The following is a 26,090-nucleotide window of genomic DNA, read 5'->3' as shown; positions in this document are numbered from 1 at the left end:
CAATTGGGGGGGGGATATTTAAAAAAAAAAGTCGATAAAAGTCGTCATTTAAGAAATTTAAAATCAAATGTTTGTAAAAGTGAGAAATTATTAATAAATGTTTAGTAACATTTTTCAGTGCTAATGCAGAGAGTGATCCGCGCTATTTTTTAAATCGTATTTCCATGTTTAATTAAAGTTGTTTTTTTTTTATTCAATTGCAAGGTTAAAGTACAGAATAGGTACAAAACACCCTCCCCTCCCATGTTAAGAATGGCTTTTTAAATAACATTATTTCAGCATGGATCACTCTCTGCATGAGTACCCATTTTTCTTTTAATATTCATAAAAAGTAAAACTTTTTTCAAAATAAATAAATAAATGTTTGTAAATGTGACAAAATCGTTTAGTTACGGCAACGTCAGTAAATAAAATATGTTACGTGCAGGGTGGGGTGGGGGACTAAGGGAGCGACTATTATTTTTTCCTGCTGGTCGCCATGGAACTCAACGCCCAAGGAGTACCAAAATGTAATTTTTTTTTTGTCAAATAAATAAATTTCAAGCAATTTTTGCAATAAATAATAGATAGCAACTTCGTTAATTTTACGACTCGCCCCAGCATATTATAAACACCCTAACTTCCCCATGTTAAAACGGCTTTCGGAATGAACACCCCCAACCTCCCCATATTAAGAACGGCTTTCGAGGTTTATGGAAGGGCGTTTTATTTTTTTTTAACATGGGGAGGTTAGGGTGCTTATAATACGTTGAGGCATGTCGTAAAAATGAAACAGTTTAGAAAAAGTTAAAACTTTTATGTAAACAATGCCGTGAAAAGAAACTAAACAATTAAAACGTAATGTTTCATGAGTGAAAAGCCTTAACATAAAGGAATTTAAAATTAAAAAATTGGTAAGTACATAAACGAATTTAAATTTTTAAAATATGGGATTATTTTTTTTTTTTTGTGCTAATGCAGAGAGTGATCCGCGCTATTTTTTTTAAAATCGTATTTTCACGTTTAATTAAAGTTTCATGTTTTTATTCAATTGTAAGGTTAAAGTACAGAATAGGTACAAAACACCCTCCCTTCCCCATGTTAAGAATGGCTTTTTAAATAACGTTATTATTTCAGCACGAATCACTCTCTGCATGAGTAAGTTTTTTTGTTTTTTTTTACTTATCTGGTAATTTGAGAGTAGTTGAAACGGAAGTTACCAGAAATAAAACCGGGCAAGTCTTGCAGAAACGACTTTGAAAAATATTTATATTTTATTTAATATTTTAATAATTCGCGAGGTAAATTTATTTTAATGACATAAAAACATCCCTCGACTCTAAAGATGGGTTGTCTGAAAATTTCAAATAAATTGGTAATGTAGAAATATGGTTTTATTCACTTTTAATGAACCAAATTTACATTTTTATATATATAATCATTTTAAAAGACCGTTGTTTGCTCTATCTAATAGTTTAGATTACAATAGTTTTAAAACAATTGTCTTTTCAGAGCGTTGAATACAAGAAAAAAAAGCAAATTCGCACAATTTTCTTATTTCAATTCAAGCTAGGTCAAAAACCTGTTGAAACAGCTTGCGATATCAACAAAGTGTTTAGCCCAGGGACTACTACTGAACGCATAGAACAATGGTGGTTTAAAAAATTTCATAGCAGCGACGAGAGTCTTGAAGGTGATAAGCATAGTGGTTGGCCATCAGATGTTGACAATGATCAATTAAGAGCCTCAGTCAAAGCCAATCCACTGTTAGAGAAATTGCTTCTAAATTAGATGTAACATATGACAATTCCCAACCACTTGAGATTGGAAAGGAGAAAAAAAAAAAAAAAAACATTGATAAATGGGTGCCTCATGAATTGAAAGACAACCAAAAACGCTGTTATGAAGTGTCATCTTCCCTTCTTTTACACAATAAAGAGCCCATTTCTCAACCGCGTTGTGACTTGCGATGAAAAGAGGGTTATTACAACAATCAGCGATACTTAGCTCAGCAGTTAGACACCAACGAAGCTCCACAACACTTCCCGAAGCCAGAGTTGCATCAAAAGAAGGTCATGCTCACCGTTTGGTGATCTGCAACAGGTCTCATCCATTAGTTTTTTTAATGCCGGCGAAACCATTATGGCAGACAAGTATTGTTAACAAATGGATGAAATGCATCAGAAACTTTAATAACCAGCATTAATCAACAGAAAAGGCTTCACTGCACATTGCTAAACCAACCCTTCAGAAGTTGAACGAATTTGGCGATAAAACTGCCTCATCCGCCATACTCTCCAGACCTTTCACCTACTGACTACCACTTTTTCAAGCATCTCAACAACTTTCTGCACAAGAAATGCTACAAAAACCTAACCGATATCAAAAAACACCTTTAGCAACTTCATCGCCACCAGAACGCAAGATTTTTATGTTACTGGCATAAATACACTTGTTTTGTGTAGGCAAGTGTTGATTCTGAGTGTTTATTTCGATCAATAAATTTTTGTTTGAGCAGAGATATGTGCATCTGAATTTAAATGTTAAAAACTGCAAGAACATTTTTGTCAACCAGATAATATCTGATATGCCTCTCTTATCACTGCCATGATTTTAGCTGTGATATCCTTGTTCAGTTCAGGAATAGTCTGGGATTTTTTTGATAGACATTATCTTTGAGAACTCTGCAGATATAATCTAGAAGGAACTAAACTCTAGAGAATGTGGAGCACATTCAGGATCAAACCTGATGAGATGATCAATGAAGTACTACTCCCCAATATTACTGAACAATGATAAAAGACTGCTGGATATTCATGACTGAAACTTGGTGGACAAGTCAGGTATATATATATATATACAGAAATTTACTTGTATGAAATATGGTTGGAATGCAGGAAGGATAGTGAATTTTATTGATGATTAGAGTAGGGAGTGATCCTGCATGAAATTATTAAACATCTTTTTTGACTATTTTTTTTTTAATCTTATATATCACTAGAATTCATTACTAATTTTTAGTTCATAAAGCATTTTCCCCAAATCAACATAAATCTTAAGATAAATTGCTTCCTTTTTTTTGTCCTTTACTCCTCACATTCTATGAACCATGTTTCTGACAAGAGAAAATTGCTGTTTTGGGGTTGGAATCTATCCATCTCACTTATCTTTGGCTGTTTTTTTTTTTTTTTTACCTTGGAGATATATATATATTTTTTTTTTACTCTTTACACCAAATGGCTTAATACCTCACCTCAAGCAATTTCCACAAAAAAACAAAAGCATGTTTCTTGTTTTTATAGCATATTAACCCTTTTCAATTATTTTTGTCATCATATTCAGTTTAATATCTCTTTTACATGCTTGCATGTGTTGAATGGCTTTTTAGAAATTGACTTCAAAACTTATCTCTGGCCAGGTCATTATCACTCCTTCAAATCCATCCTTATTTCCTCCCAGGTTTTCCTTGAACTTTTGCCAACTGATCCTGCTCCCTCAACTGTTCCACATTTATTAAACTCATTCATTCTTTCAATGTGACCAAACCATCAAAGTCTCCTGTTCTGCAAACATCTTATATACTCCAGATTTAATTTTCCTAGTGTCATCAGATCTAAGCTCATCTTTAATACATTAAACATTAATCGTATAATTATCATTTCATTATCATTTCTTTCCATGAAACATGTCCTCAACCTTCACTGACCAAGTCTCACTTCCATACATTACACTATGCATGCAGACTTCTCTTAATCAACAATTACTTTGCCCGTTATTATGTTAAAGAAAAATTACTTACTTCAATGTAATCAAACAAGTTGGAATGCTTTTGGTCCGAATATCCCAAAGTTTTATTTCCGACTGCGACACAGTGAAAAGCGTATGTGTTGTCTCATTGTACTTAACAACGTTAACATTATTAGGATGACCTGTAAACGTTTGCAGTTCCAAACCAGTATTCAGATCCCAGGCTTTTGCTGTACGATCTAAGAAATAAGCAGAATAGGATTACAACAAAGAGAAATTAAATTTGTACATTAGTTGTGAACCTTTAAAGCATTTTTAATAGTATTTATTAATAGTTTAATTTTCTGCAGAGAGCAAAAATGTTGACTGCGTTGATTTACTTTTGCTGCTGATAAATATCTTCTGTAAAAAAAATATTCAGGCCATGTAAAAACATGTATGACATTGAGTGTTGCCTGACTCCAGAGAAATGACAATGCAATGATTAGGTGGATACGTAATGTAAAGCCAGACTAGATCCAGAACATTAAGTAAGATACTACTTGAGAAATTGGCCATCCTAAGAATTCATATCCTAATGAGGGCAAACTGTCTTTGTTAGTTTGGCCATGTTGAAAGTAGTGAGGGGTATATCAGCACTTACCTAAGATTGGACAATCAAACGAAAACTGGGTGCTCTAAGAAAACATGGAAATAAACTATCAGACAAGACTAAACAGTGGCAAATGGACACAGTTAATCCCCACAATCGTGGTTACTGGAGACAGTTATACATATAGACTAGACTTTAAGCCTGTTAAAAACAAGCAAAAGATATAAACTGCTGATAAACTGCGGACATATGAGTACTTTATACCAAACTTTTAAAATACATATGGTATTGTGATGACTAATTTCTATTAATACTTAATTCTGCATCGAATAGATACTATAATACTTAGTTTGCTGTACCTTATAACAAAGATTTATACAAAATTTCAGCCAGCTTGGCCAAGCAGTTTAAAAAAATAAAAATAGGTGAAATGGACAGATATTAAGAAAAATATAATATAGATTTAGTTGCATTAGGTATTCCTACTTATTAAATTTCATTGAGAAAAAAAGGGGGGGGGGGGCTTGTACACTGATAAAATTTCCCAGTGAATATAAGCCACTTTATCATAAAAAATATATAAGAAAGGGTTCTGGAAATAGTTTTACCTTTACTACTGGTAAATAATAACTTTTCAGTGGCATAGACTGATAAGACCGGTTTGCAGTGACCTTCCACCACATGGGAACAGAACACAGGCGAACTACGGCCACCAGTGTTAACCCGTGTTATACAGCCTCTAAAAAGAGAAAAGAAAAAAAATTAAAAGATCAGACAATTTATGAAAATTCAAACAAAAAAAAAGACTTATTAAATCTACATTTATCTGCATATGTAGATGCTTACTTGGAGGAATCCTGTAGAAAGTAAAAGTCAAAGATAAAAGCGATGATCAACGGTTGTGGTGCAATAAATCCCCCAGGAAAGGGGAAGCCCTAGATAATTTCAGATACGATGGATTATGTTCTAAAAATGAGTTTAGCAGCAAATAAGTCAGATAAGCATAGATGAAATGCATTTTTGTTTTATGTTTAAAGTACAACTACTGTTCTATTTATCCTGAGACTATAACACATAAAAATGAAAGGAAAAAATAGTAATAAAATTTTTTTAAAAAGGCAAGAATACAGCTGAAATTTCAACATGTCCCACTAGTTTATTAACTGTTAAAAAATAGTTATGCAAGCAGATTTTTGTGCCTAATTTGCATCTTATCTTTTTACTATATATTTACAATATTCTAAAAGACTATGTTGTCTGATTGAGCCATTTTGATAAGTATAAATAAAATGCTTTTAGATTTATTCATTTAAAACACACACACACACACATATATATATATATATACACATACACACACACACTAGCAGGGCGCCCAGCATTACCCAGTCATAAAATATGACTAAATACGATATTTTGATTAATGCAGATTTCGTATTATATTGGACCCAATATATAGGAATTATTTAAAAAAAAAAAAAAAAAAGCCTTGTGCGCCACCATCAAGAATCGAAACCAAAACATTTAGCTTAAGATTTATTTTTTCCTCTGCCATTAATGACTGAGCTATGAAGACATGTTTGCTGCAAGGATAAAAATTAAAACATCAACCAATAGCTACTATGTTATGCATGCATATTTGTAACGCTGGCATTGGACCTTCACCTGGCAATTACTCTTATTTTCACAATTTTCCCAGGATAAAACCCAAATATAAAGTTTGGCATGGATTCAAATACCCTATATATTAAGTTTCATGTCTCTAGACCAAAAACTCTATGAGTTTGGTAGGCAAAACTATTAAAAAAATATATGTATACATAAATATATATGGAAACAGATTTGTGTTTACTATAATATTACACAAGTATAAATCATGTAGAATATCTACATCAATATAATTACATATAACAGTTAAGTAAAGATGATCCCATAAGAAAAAAAGAATAGGGAATTAAAATTAATGTTTAAAAGAACATGCAAATTAGATCTTTTGCTAGTGAATGCAATTCCACGACCCATATATAACAAAGTTGTATTTTTTTAAATAGAAAAAAAGGGTTTTTAATATGAATATCAATATGCAAAACCCCAAATTTATAGGAGTATAGAACACAAATCCGAGGGTCGTTGCAAGAATAAAGACTTATTTTTTTTTTTAACTCAAAAAGTTGAAGAGCTACGAAGACATGAGTGATACCATGAGATGAGCGACTTTTTATGCTCCAGAATTTATTTTTCTACATGGTCACCACTATTCTCAATGCACTTTTGCTAGGAATTTAATGACGCATCTATGCTTCTGATGCATGTCCATGACAGGGATTGTTTTCTTAGAGTCTCACACTATCAATACCTGCAACTCTCAGTTCATGAATACGCAAGTTCAGTGATCATAACAATGCCATTTGCAATCTCCTCTGATCTATTCAGGCAGAATATAAAAATAGGATACATTACTTTTAGATCACTCCTCGTACTAGTTTAACAGACCACAAGTGATTTAGCCCAGGCATATCAAACATGTGACCTGTGGGCCACATGCGATCCATTGCAAGCTCATTTGTAGCCCACCACAAACAGACGACTTTAAACGAATTTGAAAAAGTGGTGCAAAGAAAAGAAAATATCAAAAATATGTGCGTCTGAAATGTACTGAGCATTTATCTATCTTTGCTTTACATCCTAAATAATGAAGTTTCTAAAATCAATTGCTTGTAATTATCTGATCTGTGCCTAAACCTAAATGTAGATTCCACGAACAAAGCTTCTTTCTTAGAACTGCACGCCTGTGGTACTCTTCCGATTACCTGCTTTCCAGCTGACTACAATATGATCGTCTTCAAGTCCAACGTAAACAAGTTTTGGATGAACTGTCCCCCTAAGTAATCCAATTTACAAAATTCCCACTACTTATGTTTACTACGCTATCATCACATGACTAATGTATAAGCATTAACCCTTATCCTAGAGTGGCCTCCACGCCTTGATAAGTGGTGATACCTGTGTTAAAAAAAAAATTTTTTAAAAAAAAAAAAAAAAAAAACATGAACTACAGAAATTTCGGCCGGACTTACTAAAGATTGTTGAATAACAAAGTGTCAAAGACCAGAGATAAAACATGAAAATTGTTTGAATATTTGATAAATGTCCATTGTTAACGTTTGTAGTTTACGCTTATTACATTTGTTGCAGTTTCATTCAAATACAAGAGAATCACATATGTTACTGAAAACTGCTGGGTCCTTCAGCCTCACTTTCAGGTGGACTTTTTTCTTTTTTTTTTTTTTTTTTTTTTTTTTTCTTTTTTAGAAAGAAACTTTCCTCTCCTCTCACTGTTTTTTTTCTGCTTGAGCAAAAGCATAGTCGCCTATCCGTCCAAACTCGGTCTTTTATTCCTCTCAAATCTTGTGAATTCTCGCGGGTAGTCTTACCCTCTTTCCCATAAAACCAACCACACCTACTGCTGCTTCTTCCTCTCTCAACCTTTGTGTATTGATAGCAAACAGAACAGACCTTCTGTCTTTTGGAGGTGAATGCATTAGAAGACTTACTACTACAGTTACCTTTTAATTTTTTTCTTATGTTAAAATAAAGGACAGATTTATATCTCATGCTAATTTATGTTGTTATATTGTTTTTTTTTAACTACATGTACACTTGTATTCTTGAATAAAACCAAACAATTTCAGGTTTCTAAATTAAAAGAAAACATTCTTCAATAATTTTTATTAAACGACTTCAATTATAATCATAAGAGAGCAGCCATCATGACAACAAAAACTCCTGTGGTCCCTTGCAGGATCAAGTTAAATACAATCGTTTAATCTATGCAAATAAATTACCAAATATTTTATAAATTCAAGAAAAAGTAAATAAAATAACGAAACTTGAATACCTGTTTGGATCTGGTGAACCAGTGCCTGTATTGCAAGTTAATCTTTTGAAAACATCGTTATTCCGTTTTCGTGTGACTGACGGTGAACCTTGGGGACTTGCAAGTTCACTGCTGCAAACAATAAAACGCGAGCATTTTACTTATACATACAAATACATACATACTTGGTGTGGATAATGTTCATTCACAATTTTCAACTGTTAATTTATGCCTATTTTTTTTTTTTTTTTTTTAAACTTTTGTCATTTTTTTTTCTTCATGAAATCTATACCCATTTTATTTTTAGAGAATTGATTATGGCTAATTTTGAACCTCCATATTTTTGGAAGAGATATGGGGGGGGGGTCCTTACAATCAATGCTGAATGATAAGATTTTTGACTTTCTCTGTCGTAGGAGGCTTGGTTTAGTTGTTTTATGCCATAATCTACCTTTTTGGGAGGTTATTTAATGCTGAATCCAGTAATTTTGGAAAAACTTCAAGTTCTATATATCTCCAAATATTTATTCATGGTGCTTGGTTTGGTTGTTTTGTAGAGGAAGATCATTGTTTTTTTGTTTGTTTTTTTTTGACTGCAGAACATGTTTGAGTTTTGCAAAGAGAATGGAAAAAATATTTGGTTCATTTTAGATCAGGAAGCTAGCATCTTCAGACAAACTGATTTGGTAGCACTAGGACTACAGCAAGAGAATGTTAAGAAAATGTTAGAAAGGAATACAAAAGGCAACATCACGATTTGACTTTGTCGGAATACTAGAGTTTGGGGCTGAAGATAATAGCAACACTTCACTTCTCTGAAGACTTTAGGCTGAACACCAAGGCTATATCGGCATTCCAAGCAAGAAAGTAAAATTCTGGATGGATCAAGTATCTGCAAGTAGGCTAAATGTGTGGCAGCAAGACTTGGCACCTTGACATATCAGCCACACCTGATGGTCAGAACTGTTGACCATACTTCACCTGACCTACTTGTGTGCAGCAGAGTAGAATGAGACTAACAAAATAGGCTGCAACTAAAGATAAGCTAAAGACCAAGATCATTAGATCTTTTGGAAGTTAAAGTCAGGAAACAGTGATGAAAATATATGGCAGATTCCAAGTTCCTTTTGAAGCTGTCAAAGCTAAAAGATGGGTTCATCTATAGAACAAGCCATGAAGACAAACTGACCAAAGTGTGAATATTAAAAAAAAATAAATAAATAAAACTTATTTTTTTCTGAACAAATATCCTCCACAACTTGTGCATATATATATATATATATATATATATATATATGTACACACACGAAGGTGTGGAGAATATTTATAAAAAATAAGTTTTATTTCTTTTAATATTCAAAAAACTTAGGTCAATTGTGTGCATATATAAACTCATTCAAGGTCTGAGGAAGGAAAAGGTTTCTGAAAATTATTTTCAAGAATATCCTACCAAAAATGCAGAATAAAAAATTGGGATTTATCTTACTTCTAAAATCGTCAAAAATACTCGGTATGAAACAAGTTACATTTTTTCACCTACATTATGATTTTCTATGAACTAATTACGTGCTTACACGTGTGTGTGTATAATATTATATATATGTGTATATATATGTATATATATAGCTTTTAAAAATGATACTTTTACTAAAATAAATATTCTTTTTGAAAAATATATAATCAAATATGTAGTTTTTGCAGAACATACAACCAGTTTGTCTCATTCTTCAAATTAATCTACTCACCCGTATTTAGGTTTCAAAGAATCTGAAGCACTGTTGACTCGGCGCAGTGGTACAGGTGAAAGACCAGCTTCAGATTCAGAACTTTTCCTTCAAAGAAAAAAATAAAATTAATTAAATAATTAAAGACAGTTGTTTTTTTAAATACATTTTGTTCTTTACTAAATTTTGCATAGTAACCAGGCCTGCTCAATGTGATTTATTAGATTATTTTTCTGCTTGCTTTAACCACTTCCACACTAGATCATGTTAACAATACATAAAGAATTAAATGAAATTAAAATTTTTAAAAATTATGACTTAATTTAACATGAAGAGATGAAAAAAAAATCATTTAAACATTATTTTTGTTTTGTTTTTTAATTACTTTTTTTTTTAGGTATTTACTATGTACTTTAGATAAAATAGACTTGTACAAATATGATGCAGTAATAATATCTTATAAAAATGATAATATCCAATACATATTTCTATTTTATGTCCATAAAATTATTTTCCTATCAGGTTCTATCAATAACAAATCTCTCCATTTTCAAAGCCCAATAAAAATAATTTTAAGAAAAAAATAATTACTACTTAATGATAAATGCAGTTCCCATTCTTATTCAAGATATTTTTCTAGTCAAAAGTAATGACAATTTAGAATCTGTCCAAGAATCAACTGTTCAATTTAATTTAATTAAATTTTGTAGTGCAAACGAGAGATGCTGTGCTAACCCTCGGGTCTTATTCTGGTTTGGGACATCAAATGTAATATTGCCATGCCTTGGATATATCTCAAAATCAAATCTTGGGGGCCATGATAGTTGGAACCTGTTGTTTTGTCAATCCTTCTGCACTCACTCTGTGCCTTTAAAGATCCACAAAACTGGATATTGGCACAGTTAGTTAGAAATCTTATGTAAGTTTCTGGTTAGCATTTATTTTCTGTCAGAGAAAGTGTTGTCTTCATCTGGAGGACAGGATTGTCAATTACACCATACCTGACAAGGTTTATAAGCCTGCGAGCCAAAAGAAAATGGCTGTGTATAAAATGGACAAGACATTTTTGTCTTAAAAATAAATCTATCATTATAAGCCTCTTTAAGTTGGGCCGTCTGAAGGGGGAAAAAAAAAAAAATTAACCAAAGCCAAAAAATGCAACATTCTGATTTCCTGTCGTTGAATACTATTGACTGTTTATGCACATTTCCTTTGCATTTATAGGTAATTAATTTTCGTTAATTCTTGTGTTAATTTCTGGTAACCTGACAGTAGAATGCTAACCTACATACAAAGTCAAGAATTACTTTGTGATTGGGTTGGAATCTCAACTGGTAGTAATTATATTTTCCTACACCAATGATTGTGTAAGCATTAAATACTGTAGGTATAAAAATATTACCATTTATATAGTTTTATTATATCATCTTATTTGCCAACACTGTTAGCCTATTACATTGTAATAGGCTGCAAGGGTCGTTCCTCTCTGCATTGTCAACTGCAAAAATGCTTCTAAGCCTAGAAAAAACCCGTTATTCAAAAAACATACTACCTTCACTTCACTAACAATTAGACACACGCGGAGTGTTTTAACCTTTTAAATTATGTATAATATGCCATCCTTAACTGTCAACCCGTTGAACACAAACTTGCTTTGACCTGTGCATTATGTAAGCCTCTAGTCATTTGAAACTATGGGACAAGGTGTTTTACTAACTGATAGCTGTAGTAAATATAACCTTCAATTTGTTTGACGTTAATATTTAAGGGGATTTTCATGCAGCAATATATAACAAAAAAAAATTTTTTTGTTAAAGTTTATTTCCGTTAATTACTCATTGTACCAGAGTAGTTTTTCAAAATATTTTTTTTTTTTAATGTCAAATTTTGGGGGACATCCTATATGTGGATATTCTCAAACCAATAGAAGTCAGAAGACATACTGTGACAAAAACATAAGTGCTTCCAAATGATGGGAACCAATAAAGTAAAAGGTATTTTGTGTAAAAATGGAAACAATATAAACTATACCCCATCGTGTCAAGAGTGTCAACACTTTTGGTGAGTGCCTTAAAGTCAATATCACCCGACACATAGGGTGGTGTTGTAATTTCTTCACGAGACGATTCCAGGACAGGAATCAAAGTATTATCTAAATCCGGTGACTCTGCCGGATACAGTAATTCCATGGGTGTAGCAGTTCGTCTTCGAGCCTGAAAATAAAAATAATGACGTGAAATAACTGAACTATTTTTGTTGCAAAATATCTTTTAAAAAAATTTTAAATATATATTTTTTAAAAATAAAACTGAGGTCTAATTATGCTGTTGATATCAATGGCTCTAAAAATCTATATTTGAGATTTTCTTTTAAATTTCATTTATTCTAGATTGAGCACATAATTACAATATGTACATAAAAAATATGAAGATGTGAACCAAAAATAAACCATTAAAACAGTCCATTTTTTTAGTGTTAACTACACCTTAAACAAATGCACTTTCATAAATATGATACAGAAAGTTTTTTTATATAAAAATGAATAGTAATTTCCAATACATATTTCTATTTTATGTACATAAGATTGACGCTTTTGCATCTGAAGTCATTGATGTGAGGGAGGTAACTCCGTTTGATTAGGATTTGTTTTTCCAGAAAAAATTTAGGACCCTGAAACTGACAACTTTGAGGAATTGTACTTTTTATCTAAAAAAAAGTGCAATGCTAGTTGTAAAAGAATTGTAATATGTATTAAAAACATTTTAATATTAAAAAAGAATGAAATAATTTACAAAAAAGTTGATGCAACTTTTTTGTGTAACAAAAATGTAGTCTTTAGCATTACAAAAAAAAAATAAAAAAAGGTTTATTTTTTTTTAACAAGTACAATTCTTTGAAATTATGCTCATTTCAGCATACCAAAATATCTTGAAAAATAAAAAATTTAGTCAGAGTTATCTCCCTTACATCAATAACTTCAAATACTAAGTGACATAAAATTTATATTTTTCTATCTGGTTCTATCAGTAACAAATTATTTTCATTTTTAAAGCTTGATCAAAACAAAAAAACTTGCTAAATGATAAATGCAGTTCCTAGTGTTATTTAGGCCATCTTTCTATTTGTCTTATTAAAATCATTTTTCTATCTGTCGAAAGTTTTAATGTCACATTTATCAAATTCACTAGTTTCTTTTTTTCAATTCATAACTCAACTTAATTTAGACTTGTCTTGTGCAGCAGAGATTTGAGTGGTCATCTTTGATATCACTAAACGTCACTGCACAGAGGGGGCAAGTAACTCCTAGAAAAAAATGTCTGGAAAATTATGCATAACCTCTATATTACCTTCTCTACAAAATCATCAGAGCCAATTAGGACTTACTTCAACAAATTTAAAACGAGCTTTTGTTTATTTTCACTCATAAAGTCTAAAAGTCACTTGAGGATGAGATTTAATGAGATGAATAGATATGAATGGGTATTATAAGAGGATTGAAAATAAATGAAATTAAATGTTTTATGATAAGTGTCTATTGACATCGGATTTGAAGATAGTCATAATGTAGTCCTCAAGAAAGCAATCTTGGAGCAACATATTCCACAGATGTGAAGTTCATGGAAAGAAACTTTTCATAGAAATTCTGTTGATGTTAGTCACACAAAGAAAAAGCTCTCTGCAGTTGTGGAAAGAAGAGTTTTAGCTGTATGAATTTTACAAAGTGGAACCAGAGATTGAAGCTCAGTCGAGTACTTTCCACAGAAATACAAATAGAACAGAGAAAGTTAAGAAATACCACTTCTAGGATAAAGTGAGGTGTAGAGAACAAGAGATTATCCTCCACTAGATTGTGAAGTGGATCTTTAACTAAAGGTGAGAAAGAGTGATCTGTGCAGTAGCTCACCAGATGAGACTAGTATTCTATTTTAGGATGTATCTAAAGCAATTACAAACCATTTTATTGAGCCTACTGCATTTTGGGTCTGTGGCACAGTGGTTAGAGTACTTTATGAAAAAAAAAAAAAAAATCAATTGTAAAAAGAGATATTCTCCTGGCGGTTGAAGGTTCAATTCTCAGTGTGGGCAACCGAAAAATACAATTACGAATTACTTTGGACCTCTATCCAGTCATGACTGACGAAACAAAAGCATGCTACCCCCGTGAAGTAAATAAAAGTTTCCGTTCGAAACTCCATCCAAATTCCAGAGTTCGACAAGATACACCTTAAGATGGTCGGAGGTTACATCAACCAAAACATTGTGCAAATCACATTCAAGATGAGAACAGTAGTCCGAGGAATCCAAATAATTAATACTCATCTCAAAAATTCAGAAATGTAATATTTTGTATCTATTTCTTTTGGTGGGGAGTTATGGGACCAAGGAACTTTGGTCATGTAAGAATCAATCAGACAACAATGCGTCTTAAATTATTAAAGAATTAAAACTGTGCTGATAGAAGAACAGGACAGATGCCTAATTGACAACAATGAGTTAACATGTTACAATGTCTCCCACAACACATTCTCACAGTAATTTATTTTTCTCCTTTTCATAAAAGAACAATTTGAACTTTGAACATTTGTGTATGTAACATGAACTTTCAAATGTATTGTTAGATATTGGACTCAATAGGTAGAGGATTGCACGAGGAAATAGGTACTTCTACAACAATAGATTGATTCAAACATTTTTGTTACAACTTAAGCAAAAGATTGGATATAAATCTTCCATTTTAAATTTGAATTGAAAGTCTGTCCTAGCCATTCTTTATGTCAAAGAATGTTTTGAACTAAAAAACTGAAGAATTTTTTTATAGGTGGCATTAAAAAACTTAAATGAAAAGAGGTCAGAAAAAATGGTGACTACATTCACCTTAAAACAAGTTTTTTTATTTTATTAGGTCTTAAAAACAGATAATTTTACTTATATCCTGATACTTATCAAATCTGTAGCTTTAGAAAATACATTACTTTCACTAATAACAAAAATAGTTAATCTTTAAATTGATAGATCAGCATTTATTATACACACAAAATAAAAATTCAAAAACAATTATGACAGTTCTTATTTAGAGATGTTTACATAAAAGATACAGTTTATTTTTTAGACATATCAATAAAATTGTTTTCGACTGCTTAATAACGGAAATAGGATTAAGGAAAAAGTCATAAACTGTTAGCATTGTTTTTGTATCTGTAATAGTAAGGTTAACTGCCCAATTCTCACTTTTCAAAGACTAATTTACTAATTCATTTGCAATTTCCAACTGTTAATTCCGTGCTTATTTTTAAAATGTTTTATACTTTTGTTGAAAGATTTCAGATTTTCTTAGCATAAAGAAGATTATAAAAAACTAAAATAAAAAAAATGGAATGAAACTAGTGTTATTTATTCCTAAAAAATAATTTTGCAAACAAATATCTGCAAAGGTATGATCAAAAACCTAAAATTTCATTATCTTAACTAAAGATTTTTTATTGTATTTTTATGATAATACTTAAGTTATGAGATAATTTGATATTATGAGATTGTTTGATAAGTAGGGCTGTGACAACAGCATATTCTTTTCATCATTTTGACTCTTGAGTATATATCCGCTTATATCTTATGTTTTTATATAGACAGATGTGGTTCTCGGGTGATTAAGTGTGTGTGTCGGATATATACCCGAGAATGAAAAGAATATTCTGTTGTCACAGCACTATTGATAAGACAACTATTTTCTAATCAAAATTGATTTTTTTATTGCTATGGTAAAGATCATCCAAAGTAACACTTTTTTAACCTCAAATTTGTAATTTGAGGTAAACAAAAAAAAAAAAAAAAAAAAAAAGTACATGCAATACAAGACCTGTTTTGGTCTAAGAAAAACATCCTAATATTAAATCTGACCCTTATTTCTCTAGATTAGGCACTTTTATCATGTAATATAAATCATATTTTGTTGGCTATGAATAAAAAAAACACAAATTGTCAGTTTAAACATTTAAACTCTTAGGCCTCTTGTGTTGAGTGCCATCCTCCCTTTTTATATTCCAGCAGTAGTCTGCCAACATGCCAGGGTTCTATTTTCCTTTAAAATGATTCCCCATCACTGAAATATCCTGATGGAATCCCTTGCCATGTTCACTCACATCATTAGGATTCTTTACAAAATTTTCTAAAGTGAAAATTTGGAAAAAAACCTAATTCGACAAAATGGCCAGATTTTTTTTATTTATTTTTTTTTTTACTTTTTTGAAGGTTGCAAAGTGTAATTAGAGCTAAATCTGTAGTTATAACCGAACTAAAAAAACCCAAAAAAACCTCTATACTTCAATTTGAGGAAAATAAATCCATAGTAATCAACTTGTATATTTAAAATTAAATATAATTCTAGAAAAAAATCAAGTTGGTAATATTAGGAAAATAAAATCCCTACACTTTAAGTTTCTTTTTAGTTATATTTTAATTTTTATGATTTTGAAAATTAAAATTTATTATCTTAGATATACAACAAAACTTGGGAATTTTTCATACTTGATAATCTAAATTGTAGAAATTTATTAAATTTCCACGATCCTTACTGTTCATGTGTATGAGAAACAGTAAAAATCAAATGGAAATCAAATTTATGCAAGTCAGATTTTCAAGCAGAGAAAAAATATCTAACATTCATTTTTACAAAATTAACTTCTTGGTGATAAACTTTCATTTTTTTTTTTTTAGTCAAAATAAAGACAAAATAGGCTATTTAAATTGGATTATAAATTAAACTGAAAATGACAATTTCGGAAACCTAAGTTAGAAAACTTAAACCTTATGTAATAGAAAATTATTCACATTTAATTCTATAAAAAAATTTGAATAAAAAGATATCAATGTTTGACCAAAATGACAAAAACTGCTAAATATATCCAAATGAACATGTATTTTTAAGTAATAGAAAGGTCAACTTTTTATGAGACTTGAACTTGTATTACTTTGAACAAGTTAAAAATTCATGCACCAGCATTCCTAAAATATAAATACAGGATGACCTTACCTCTGAATTTTTTAAAAGCTGTCACCAGTGGAATTGTTAAAATTCACAATCCTTTCTACAATCCAACCATATTTGGTATACAAGAACTTCAGTTTATACTCAACTTGTCCAACTTTCAGTTAAGAATGCCCAATAATGTTTTAATACTGTTCAATCTTAACCTCCTAGGTTGTTATTTCAAAGCTAATGTCAATCAAAACAATCCAAAGATTACTGAACTGAATGTTCAAGTCATTTGTGCATGTCATCCAAGTGTGCTTATTAAACAGCAATAAAAACAAAGACAGTTGGACATTTTGTGTACCATATATGGTTGGATTGTGAAAAGAATTGTGAATTTTATTAATGATTCCATGGATGAAATTTTTTTTTCAGAGGGGGGGGGTATCTATACATCAACAACAAGCATTACAGGTTTTTATTTAAACATTCCATATGAAAGTTTGTATATACACTCTCAAAAAAAAAAAAAAAAAAAAAAAAAAAAAAATTAATTTAACTGATAAAAAAAAAATACTTCAAGACAAAATTATAATAAAAAAAAATAAATAAAAAATCAGTATTTAAACAGATTAGTAAACATTTAGTATAATTAGCAAAGGAACGAAATCTCTGGTAAACAAGGTAAGTACATGATTTTAATTTATTAGAATTTGAAATAAAATCCCTTACATTTTCAAAAGCCACCTAAAATATAATTTTGGATAAATTTACAATCAAATTCATGTAACAATAATTTAATGTGTAAAACCCTTTCTGAAGAGGACTCAAATGCAGAGGACTGGTTTGGTTTGTTTTATATCCAACTTCATTGTTCAATAAGAAAAAAAATAAAAAATTGCTGAAAATTAAAATTAAAATCATTGGCCATCAAAATAACGCCTTCACAAAAATTTATAATATATTTTTAAAAATTAAAGCATAAATAGTTTGCCGTGAAAAAATTTGAAAAAATTTAATACAAGTATTAATTTTCTGACAACTGATAGTCCAGCATCTCTTAATTGAAGAGGGTAAAAAACAAAATTTAAAAAATCGAAAGGAACTTGATAATACTGCTGTTGCCAGAGTAGTTTATCAGTGGCCAACAGATATCTGTATGTGCGCCACCAATTTGTTTACACTATGGCGATCTCTTTATTTTGAAATCTTATTTTACTTAAATCTAAACCTAGTTAGAGTTTCACAGGGAAATTCAAATAACATTTGTGTTGGTAAACAAACACCAGTTTATTTCTATGAAATAAAATTTATGTGCATGTCATACTTGTTTAAGTTTCTGACAATTCCTGGTGGTTTAAAAACATGGTAGATTATGGGTGTTTTAAAGAATTAAAGGTGAAATTACATCAGTAAAATGGTTAATGCAGTGAGGCTCTGAAACCAAGAATGCTGAAAAGTCCTTGTTAGACTTAGAAAATCATATAGATAAAAGTCGTTTGAAGATTTAAATAAAAAATATCTTAAAATTTAAATGCTGTCAGAAAACCAAATTCATTACTTAAACAATGTCTCTAACATTTGCAGCATATATGTAGGACTATACACAAATTGTAAAATTTGACTAATTTGCATATTGCGATACAAAACTATACATCCCAGAATTCCCCAGGATTTTATGAACATGGTGCGAGCTAACAAGGCTGTTTTTAGATGCCAATAGAGATTTACGATTATTAAAGGTGGTAGATTTGTCATAATTTTGCAATATTTGTGATCAGAAGGTTAAAGAAAACAATTATTAAATATGATTGATGCCAGTTTTCTAAACTTTTACGCCCATTGTACAAATAACAAAATGAAAAAGTTAAAATAAATGGCTATGTGAGGTGTTAAATTACTAACAGAAAATTCAAGTACAAAACTGACTTATCTCCCTTTCTTACTGTTCATTGAATTAATAAAAATGGAATGAGACCTGTGCCAGTAATTCACTGCTTGTACATACTTTTTAAGACAAAAATAGAATTTTGCTCAAGTTTCTATGATTTTGTCAATTTTATAAAATTAGCATATGTGATTCTTATTTTAAAAATTTTTTATAGTGGGTTAAAAGGGCTCCAACAGGAGAGCTGCGATGTTGAATAGGTTGTTTTCATAAATAACAAGGTTGAAATATACAGGGAAAATAAAACATAAAAAGGTTAAAAAAAATAAAGGGTCAAAAACTAGACATAACAAAAGTCTCTAACCACAATAGAAATGCATGGGAAACCAATTCAGAGAAGCATACATAAGTAAATAACATAGATATAATCTTGGAACGGTTTCAAGAATAAATGCTGAGACTAAAAGAAAAAGGACATGATTGAACATTAATTTGAATGATAGTTGCGACCCGTAAATAAGACATGTGATGGTAAACACATCAGAGTCATGAACATGTAAAAAAGTAGAGCAAGATGGAACACGTTCACTCAGTTCAAAATCCAGCGCCAGAAAGATAAATATCCATTTGAATCTAGTATATGCGTGGAGGAAGTCTTTTTTTTTGTTTTTTTGTTTTGTTTTTTTTAATTAGAAATTTGCCCAAGATAATTAATTCAGGGGCAATAACTTTAATATGGTTCATAAGAAATGAATGGTGAATATATATTAAGCCAATTTTTTAAATTATTCATTTTAAGATTTTTTTTTTGGTTACTTGTAATATTTTATTATTCTTTCTACTTGTTCTGTTTAAGTTTAAGAATTTAGTCTCACGTTTGAAGGGTGAAGGAGGCGGTGTAAAAAAAAAAAAAAAAAAAAAAAAAAAAATGGTTATAATCTAACTTCCGGTGTAGCTCTACCAGAAGTGGTGACAAGGCAATTCAGTTGGTTTACTTTTTTCTCTCACACCTATATCTCCCTTGTGCATGTACTATTTTTTTTTTGTTTTTATGATCTTTCTCTATATTTAATAGTCATTGAAAAGCTTTTACAGTCTTATTTTAATTAAGAATTAAGTTTATTTTTAAATATTGAAAACACTTTTTGAAACATTTTAAACTATTTTTGAAATATGTATCAGAGACGTTTTATGAGGTTTGAAATTGTTATTTTGATTTCAAAAATTTTATTTTTATCCTTTCATAAACATGTTTATTGTATAAAATTAAATAAACTTATTTTTAAAATAAACTATTTTTATAATTTCATAAACATATTTCTTCAAATAAAATAAAAATTTTCATTTTTTTGTAGACCAATGACGCTTCTCCCGGTGTGCTGAGATTAGGTAAATAAACACGGATTTAAACAATTGAAATCAATATTTTGCTTTTGTGCAATTTTTTAGCCAATACTGAAATGTTATAAACTTTAAAAAAAGAAATTATCTTTCAAACAGTACTATTAAAATTATTCAGCATAAAAAATATCCATTTTTCCTGTATAATAAACATGATTGATCCAAACCAGGTTCAAAATATTTCCGACTTAAATGTAAAGAATGAACACAAATTCATGAAATACAAAATTAAAACCAATCCTTTTTTTTCCCTTCCATTTTTGTATGTTTTTCATTTCAAGTGTTTAGTTTTATTTTCCAAATTATTTGTTAATATTGAATTCGATCATTCTTATGCAAGCAACTACACAAAATCGTGGGTAAAGCAAACATAGAAAAATGTCAAAACTAAATCTGTGAAGACAATCTCATTTTCATCAATATTAGAAAGGTTGACAGATCAATATGCAAGCTTCTCTACAACATGCAGCATGCACAAAAGAATCAACAGAGCAGTCATGGTATCCATGTCAGAAAATCAGTCAATCAAACGTATCAAGAGCTGCAAGTTCAAATGCTAAATAAGTTAACTTTAATACAGGATGATCCCCCCCACCCTTTCAAAAACATGTCACAGAATTGTTAATAAAATTTAAAATCATTTCTGCAATCTATAAAAAAAAATTGGTACAAAAACTTCATTCTATGCCTGACGTCCACAAAGTTTCAATCTGAATGCTTAACAGTCTTTACCATTCGATGATATGCAGGGACACTAGGTGTGATCCTGAATGGGCATCACATTCACCGGACCTTAGATTTTTATTTGAGGAGTTATTACAAAGATAATGTCTATCAAAACAATCTAAAAGATTATTACTGAATTGAAGAGGGCCATCACAGACAGAATGAGAGCAGTGACAAGAGTGGAGTGTGTCAGAGTTATTAATAATCTTGAACGGTGTACGTAGGTATGTTCATCACTGAACAGCAATTAAAACAAAGACTGTTAGTCATTTATGACTGAAACTTGGACGAGTCAGTCATAGTTTATTTGTACCAAATATGATTCAATTGCAGAGAGGATTAAACAATTTCATGGGTGGCATTTTTTTAAGGGGAGGGGGGAAATCATCCTGCATTAAATAGTTAAATGCCGAGTGAACATATTCAGGGGGATTATCTGAATAGTGTTTTTTAAGCGCATTTTTTCATATTTCTTCAGAATATGTTATCCTAACATTTTAAACTGTACGTCACTATTAAAGTGTCTTACACATATTTTAAGCAATTTTTAAAGTGTTTTTTTTTTTCATCTAAAAAAAAAAATAAATAAATAAATAAAATAAAAATAAAAATAAAATAAAAAATAAAGACCAAATCAAAAGCAAAATTACATTTCATCAGTTAATTTTATTTAAGATTGTATTAAGTCAATGTTTAGTGAAAAAAAAAATAAAGATTTGTTCAAAACAAATACAATTTAAAAAATCTCAATAGAATTGTTCTTATATTTCTTCAGAAATACTAATAAATTGCATAAATCAAATATCAATCTAATCTCAATTTTTAGTCAATATTTAAAATTATCGTGGTGAGCTAAAATATACAACATGTCCATAAGACTAGTAAATATAGGTGCAATTATCCACAACTATGGCAGACCATAAATGTATAATTCTAAGTTTGTTTTATACGGTTTTTATTTAAAACCTCATTTAGTTAAACCTAAACAAAAAAGTGTGTATACTTTTTTTTTTTTTTAATATTGTTATTTTTATTAGTATACTAAAACTTTGGGGTCAAATGTTAATTTTGATATAGTGTATTGCAATGTGGCCTGGCATCTGTTCACAAAGGGATTTAATTACACTTTTCAGCTTCCATATTTTCAAATTTATATCAAAACAGCAGTATTAAAATGATTAAAATTATGCAAGTTTTATCAAATTTCTTCAATTTGTTTTTCTACCGAGTGTCTTTCTTCGGACCACTTTTAGAATCCCCTTCCTGCACTCAACCATACAAATATGCAAAAATTTAAATCTATATGTGAACAAACATCTTGCTGTTCAGCCCTTAAAAATATTTGACTCCTATCACTGTAGCTCCTTACACATCAGTGGAAATATACCTTGTTTGGGATGAATAAAAGTCAATTTAAAGAATTAAAATGTGAATAGTTAATTCATAATGTTATATATATATATATATATATATATATATATATATATATAAACCTTAATATTTTTTTCTTTTTTAAATTCATCTTTAATATGAATGAATTTACTAGTTGTGGGTAATCTAAAGATTTCATTTCCATTGGCTAAAATAAAATATTTTTCTCACAAAAAATTGACAGAAATTCTTAATGTGTTATTATGTATTAATACTCATCACATGGAAACATTAAAATTGAGCAAAAGATTAAATATATATTAAATATATATTAAAAGTAAGCAAAAGATTAAATATATATTCCCATTAGTAATTCTTGGTATACTAACTTTATTCTATCGCTCCAGAATGCACTTCATTCTTGATACAATCTTTCACCTGTATCAGAGCCAGATACGTCCTAAGATGAGTACTGTTGCCACATCTGGGGAGGTGGCATTCTTTCCTGCCCTGATAGAGTACAAAAGCAACTTTGAAATCTAGTGGGAGTAGATAATTTGTCTTCCCTAAAGTCATTTTCCACAAAATGATCACTGCCAGTCTTTCTTTACTCTATCATTTTCCTAGAAGATAGACAGAGCTCTAATCTCTGGCCTTCCACTTCCATAAAATATTTCCAGCAAAAGGTTGTCTAGCTACGATCACTGTAAAGAATGTTCCTTTAGTCATCTGTACCTATAACTAAATAGAACATCCATGAACAAAGTTTCTTTTCAAGAACTTTCCATCTATGAAAAACAATACCATTAGATTACTTCCTGATGGACTACAATATGGTAGGCTTTTTTTTGTTAAAGTCCAATGTTAAATTCTTTTCAAGAATATAATATAAGAGCCAGGTATGTCCAAGGATGGAGCACTATTGCCACATCTGGGCAGGAGTTGCTAGAAAGGACTTATCCTGTCTTGATAGAGTTCAAAATAGACTTGTGGGGGGGGGGGTCCTTTTCTCTCCCCTGCAACCTCTTTCTCACAGAAGAGATGTTGCGTGTTTGCTTTATCATTATTTTCATGGCAAGTGCTCAGCTGAGCTCCATTCTATGGTCCCCCTCCTCGCCAAACTTTCACAAGAAACACCCGTCTAGCAGAAAACACTATCACTAATTTCCCCTACTCTTTATCTGTGCCTAAACCTAAACGTAGATTCCATAAGCAAAACTTCTTTCTTAGAACTGCACACCTATGGAATTGTCCTCCATTTTTCTGCTTTCCAGCTGACTACAATATGGTTGTCTTCAAGTCTAACGTACACAAGTTTTTGATGAGCCGTTCCATATAAGTTAAATTTACCGAATCTCCATTACTAACGGTTACTATATTGTCCAATTTCTACTGTACACTCTTTAACCCTTATTCTCGAGTGGCCTCTGGGCCTTGATAAGTGGGAATGCCTATATAAAAAATAAAAAATAAAAAAGCCGCCCACTTAATAAAATTCTGCTCTTTACATTTCATTTTCAATCGTCTCATCATCCAACTGTCAGCCTCATTAACCCTTTTCCTTGAATGATTTTGGCTTTGATGAGTAAGGATTCATTAGTATGTATGTGTGTATATATTAAACTTTGTTGATCATCATTCAATCCTGAGTAACGTCGTGTCTCCCTGCTAGTACATATTAAACTTCAGATATAAGCAATTAACCCATTTTATTGATGTATTTAGAAGTCCCAAAATCATCTGTTTGAATTTGCTGTGGGATCCTCATGAAAGTTGCAATACTATTTGAACTCATCATTTTCACTCATCTCATAGTATTGTTCATCATCCAACAACCTCATCCTTGAGTGGCTTTTGAGCATTGATAAGCAGTAACATTCATCAAAAAGAAAAACTCAATCGATACAATTTTATAAATTTTCCAAAAAATACAAAATTCTTAAGATTATTGATGGCTGAAATGTGATTTATGCTTGAAAATAAATTGAGGATTATCTTGATTAAAGAATAATCTAAATAAATGAGATGGTCATGAAATTGCCAATAAAATTTAAACTTTCCAGCAGTTTTACACATTTTTTTTTCGTATTAAAAAGGTAAACATCTTTTGATGAATGATGAAGATAGCATGCAATGGATGCAAACTGAAGAAACATGCAAAAAAAAATAAGGTTTGTTTTCCTTAAAAGAAAAAAAAAATACTAATTTTAGAAGAAAACTATCAAGTCTTAAAATTTCAAGGGGATTTTAAAGTTTAAAATTTCCCCAATTTATTATTGATGTTGAGCATTTCTTAAAATAAAATTTTTTATCTACTACTGGATCTTGTTATCTTGTTTTAGATTGTACCACTGCACACTGGATGACATCATTCATTAAAACAGGTGAGGATAGCTGTGCACATTAGCAGATGTCACAGAATAATATTAACCATCAAACCAGTGGGGAGTCCTTTAATGTTTTTTCTAGAAGATATGACCTGAAAAATATTGCCGGTCATCAACGAAAAAACATTTACACCGATGAGGTATAGTATACGACTAAAACTCAGTATCACTTGTTTGTGCGCATCTGGTGATGCCAAAACGAGATGATGTCATAAAAGTAATGTTTTCCATTAAACAAAGATGGGAATAATTGTGCATAGTGGATGACATTATGAAACTGGCGTGCATAAATTAAACAGAGGAGGATCCTTTATCTAAATGTGACCCTTTAATCACAGGTCAATTATTAGATGAAAGTCTAGACCTGAGTGGGGGTGGGGTTTAGTTTATCTTTCAAGTCAGTGTGCATACGTCATCTGTAATTACAGAGAATTACAGTTTACAAGAAAATTAATATGAAGACATTGACAACCTTAATTCCTCAAAACTATGTATCTGTGTTATATATATTTACAATCCAGAAGTAAATAGAGTTATCTGCCCTATGTAAACAAAACAGACTACATGTGGCCTTTGGGCCAAGATCAAAGTGTAGTATCTGTTCCGGCAGATACTGCAAGCTATGACTAGCTATGACTAGCAAAGACCAGATGTGGGGGCAACCCCACATGCCTGACCATTAACCAGCTCCCATTTCCCACCTCTCGGGAGCTGGTCCCCTTTTTCCCTTCCCCTTCCCTTCACTCCTCACATTAAAAACTGGCCTTGTGCCTAATTTGCTCGGTGGGGGCGCAAATAAATACCATCTGTTCCGGCAGATACTGCAAGCAAAGACCATATGTGTGGGCAACCTCACATATAAGACCTTGGTCAATGTAGGGGCAACCCTTCATACCAATTGTCACTATCCAACTCCCCTACTCCCCGGGGAGTTGGTCCCCATTTCCCCCTTCACTCCTCACATTAAAAATCGGCCTTGTGCCTAATTTGCTCAGTGGGGGAGCAAATAAATACCATCTGTTCTTCAGATGCTGCACTTCCATTTCTTGTTCTCTTTCAGTGGAGGATCAGTCCTTCACGACAGACAATTTTTTATTTTTGTACCATTTCTCCACGTTAAAAAACGACCCTGGTGTCTAACTGTCCCGTGGGGAGGCATAGTAAATAGGTACATGTGGTCAGAATGATGGCTAGGCTACTGCTGTTGGCACTGTTATAATAAGCAAATCAGCATATCACCTGGAAACGAGGGTAGGGAAAACACCTCAAATAGGCAAAGTTAATATACAAAGTACAGACGATATTTGTGCATAATTTTTAACAGCAGGTTTTATACATATTTTTGTGTTGCACCAGTTAAACAGCTGATGTACGAATAAAACTAGGCTCACCTTTCACCTTCTGTTCTTATTGGTATCAAATGTCCTTGGA

General features: G+C 31.0%; 1 protein-coding gene across 9 annotated transcripts in view; it reads right to left on the bottom strand.

Annotated features, from left to right (window-relative positions):
• LOC145292962 (kinesin-like protein KIF21A) overlaps window positions 1-26,090 on the bottom strand; it is a 267,292-nt gene that overhangs the window by 37,350 nt on the left and 203,852 nt on the right. For all 9 annotated transcript variants that reach the window (XM_080139175.1, XM_080139176.1, XM_080139177.1 and 6 more), the window contains 5 exons: window positions 11,951-12,132; window positions 9,941-10,027; window positions 8,217-8,327; window positions 4,927-5,057; window positions 3,779-3,965 (listed from right to left, as the gene is read on the bottom strand). In XM_080139175.1, coding sequence (XP_079995301.1) covers window positions 3,779-3,965; window positions 4,927-5,057; window positions 8,217-8,327; window positions 9,941-10,027; window positions 11,951-12,132 — 698 coding nt within the window. The remainder of the gene's footprint in view (window positions 1-3,778; window positions 3,966-4,926; window positions 5,058-8,216; window positions 8,328-9,940; window positions 10,028-11,950; window positions 12,133-26,090) is intronic.

Source organism: Euprymna scolopes, chromosome 14, assembly GCF_053919585.1.
Source record: "Euprymna scolopes isolate OS-2025 chromosome 14, ASM5391958v1, whole genome shotgun sequence".
NCBI lineage: Eukaryota > Metazoa > Mollusca > Cephalopoda > Sepiida > Sepiolidae > Euprymna > Euprymna scolopes.
This window is presented reverse-complemented; position numbering and strand designations above follow the sequence as displayed.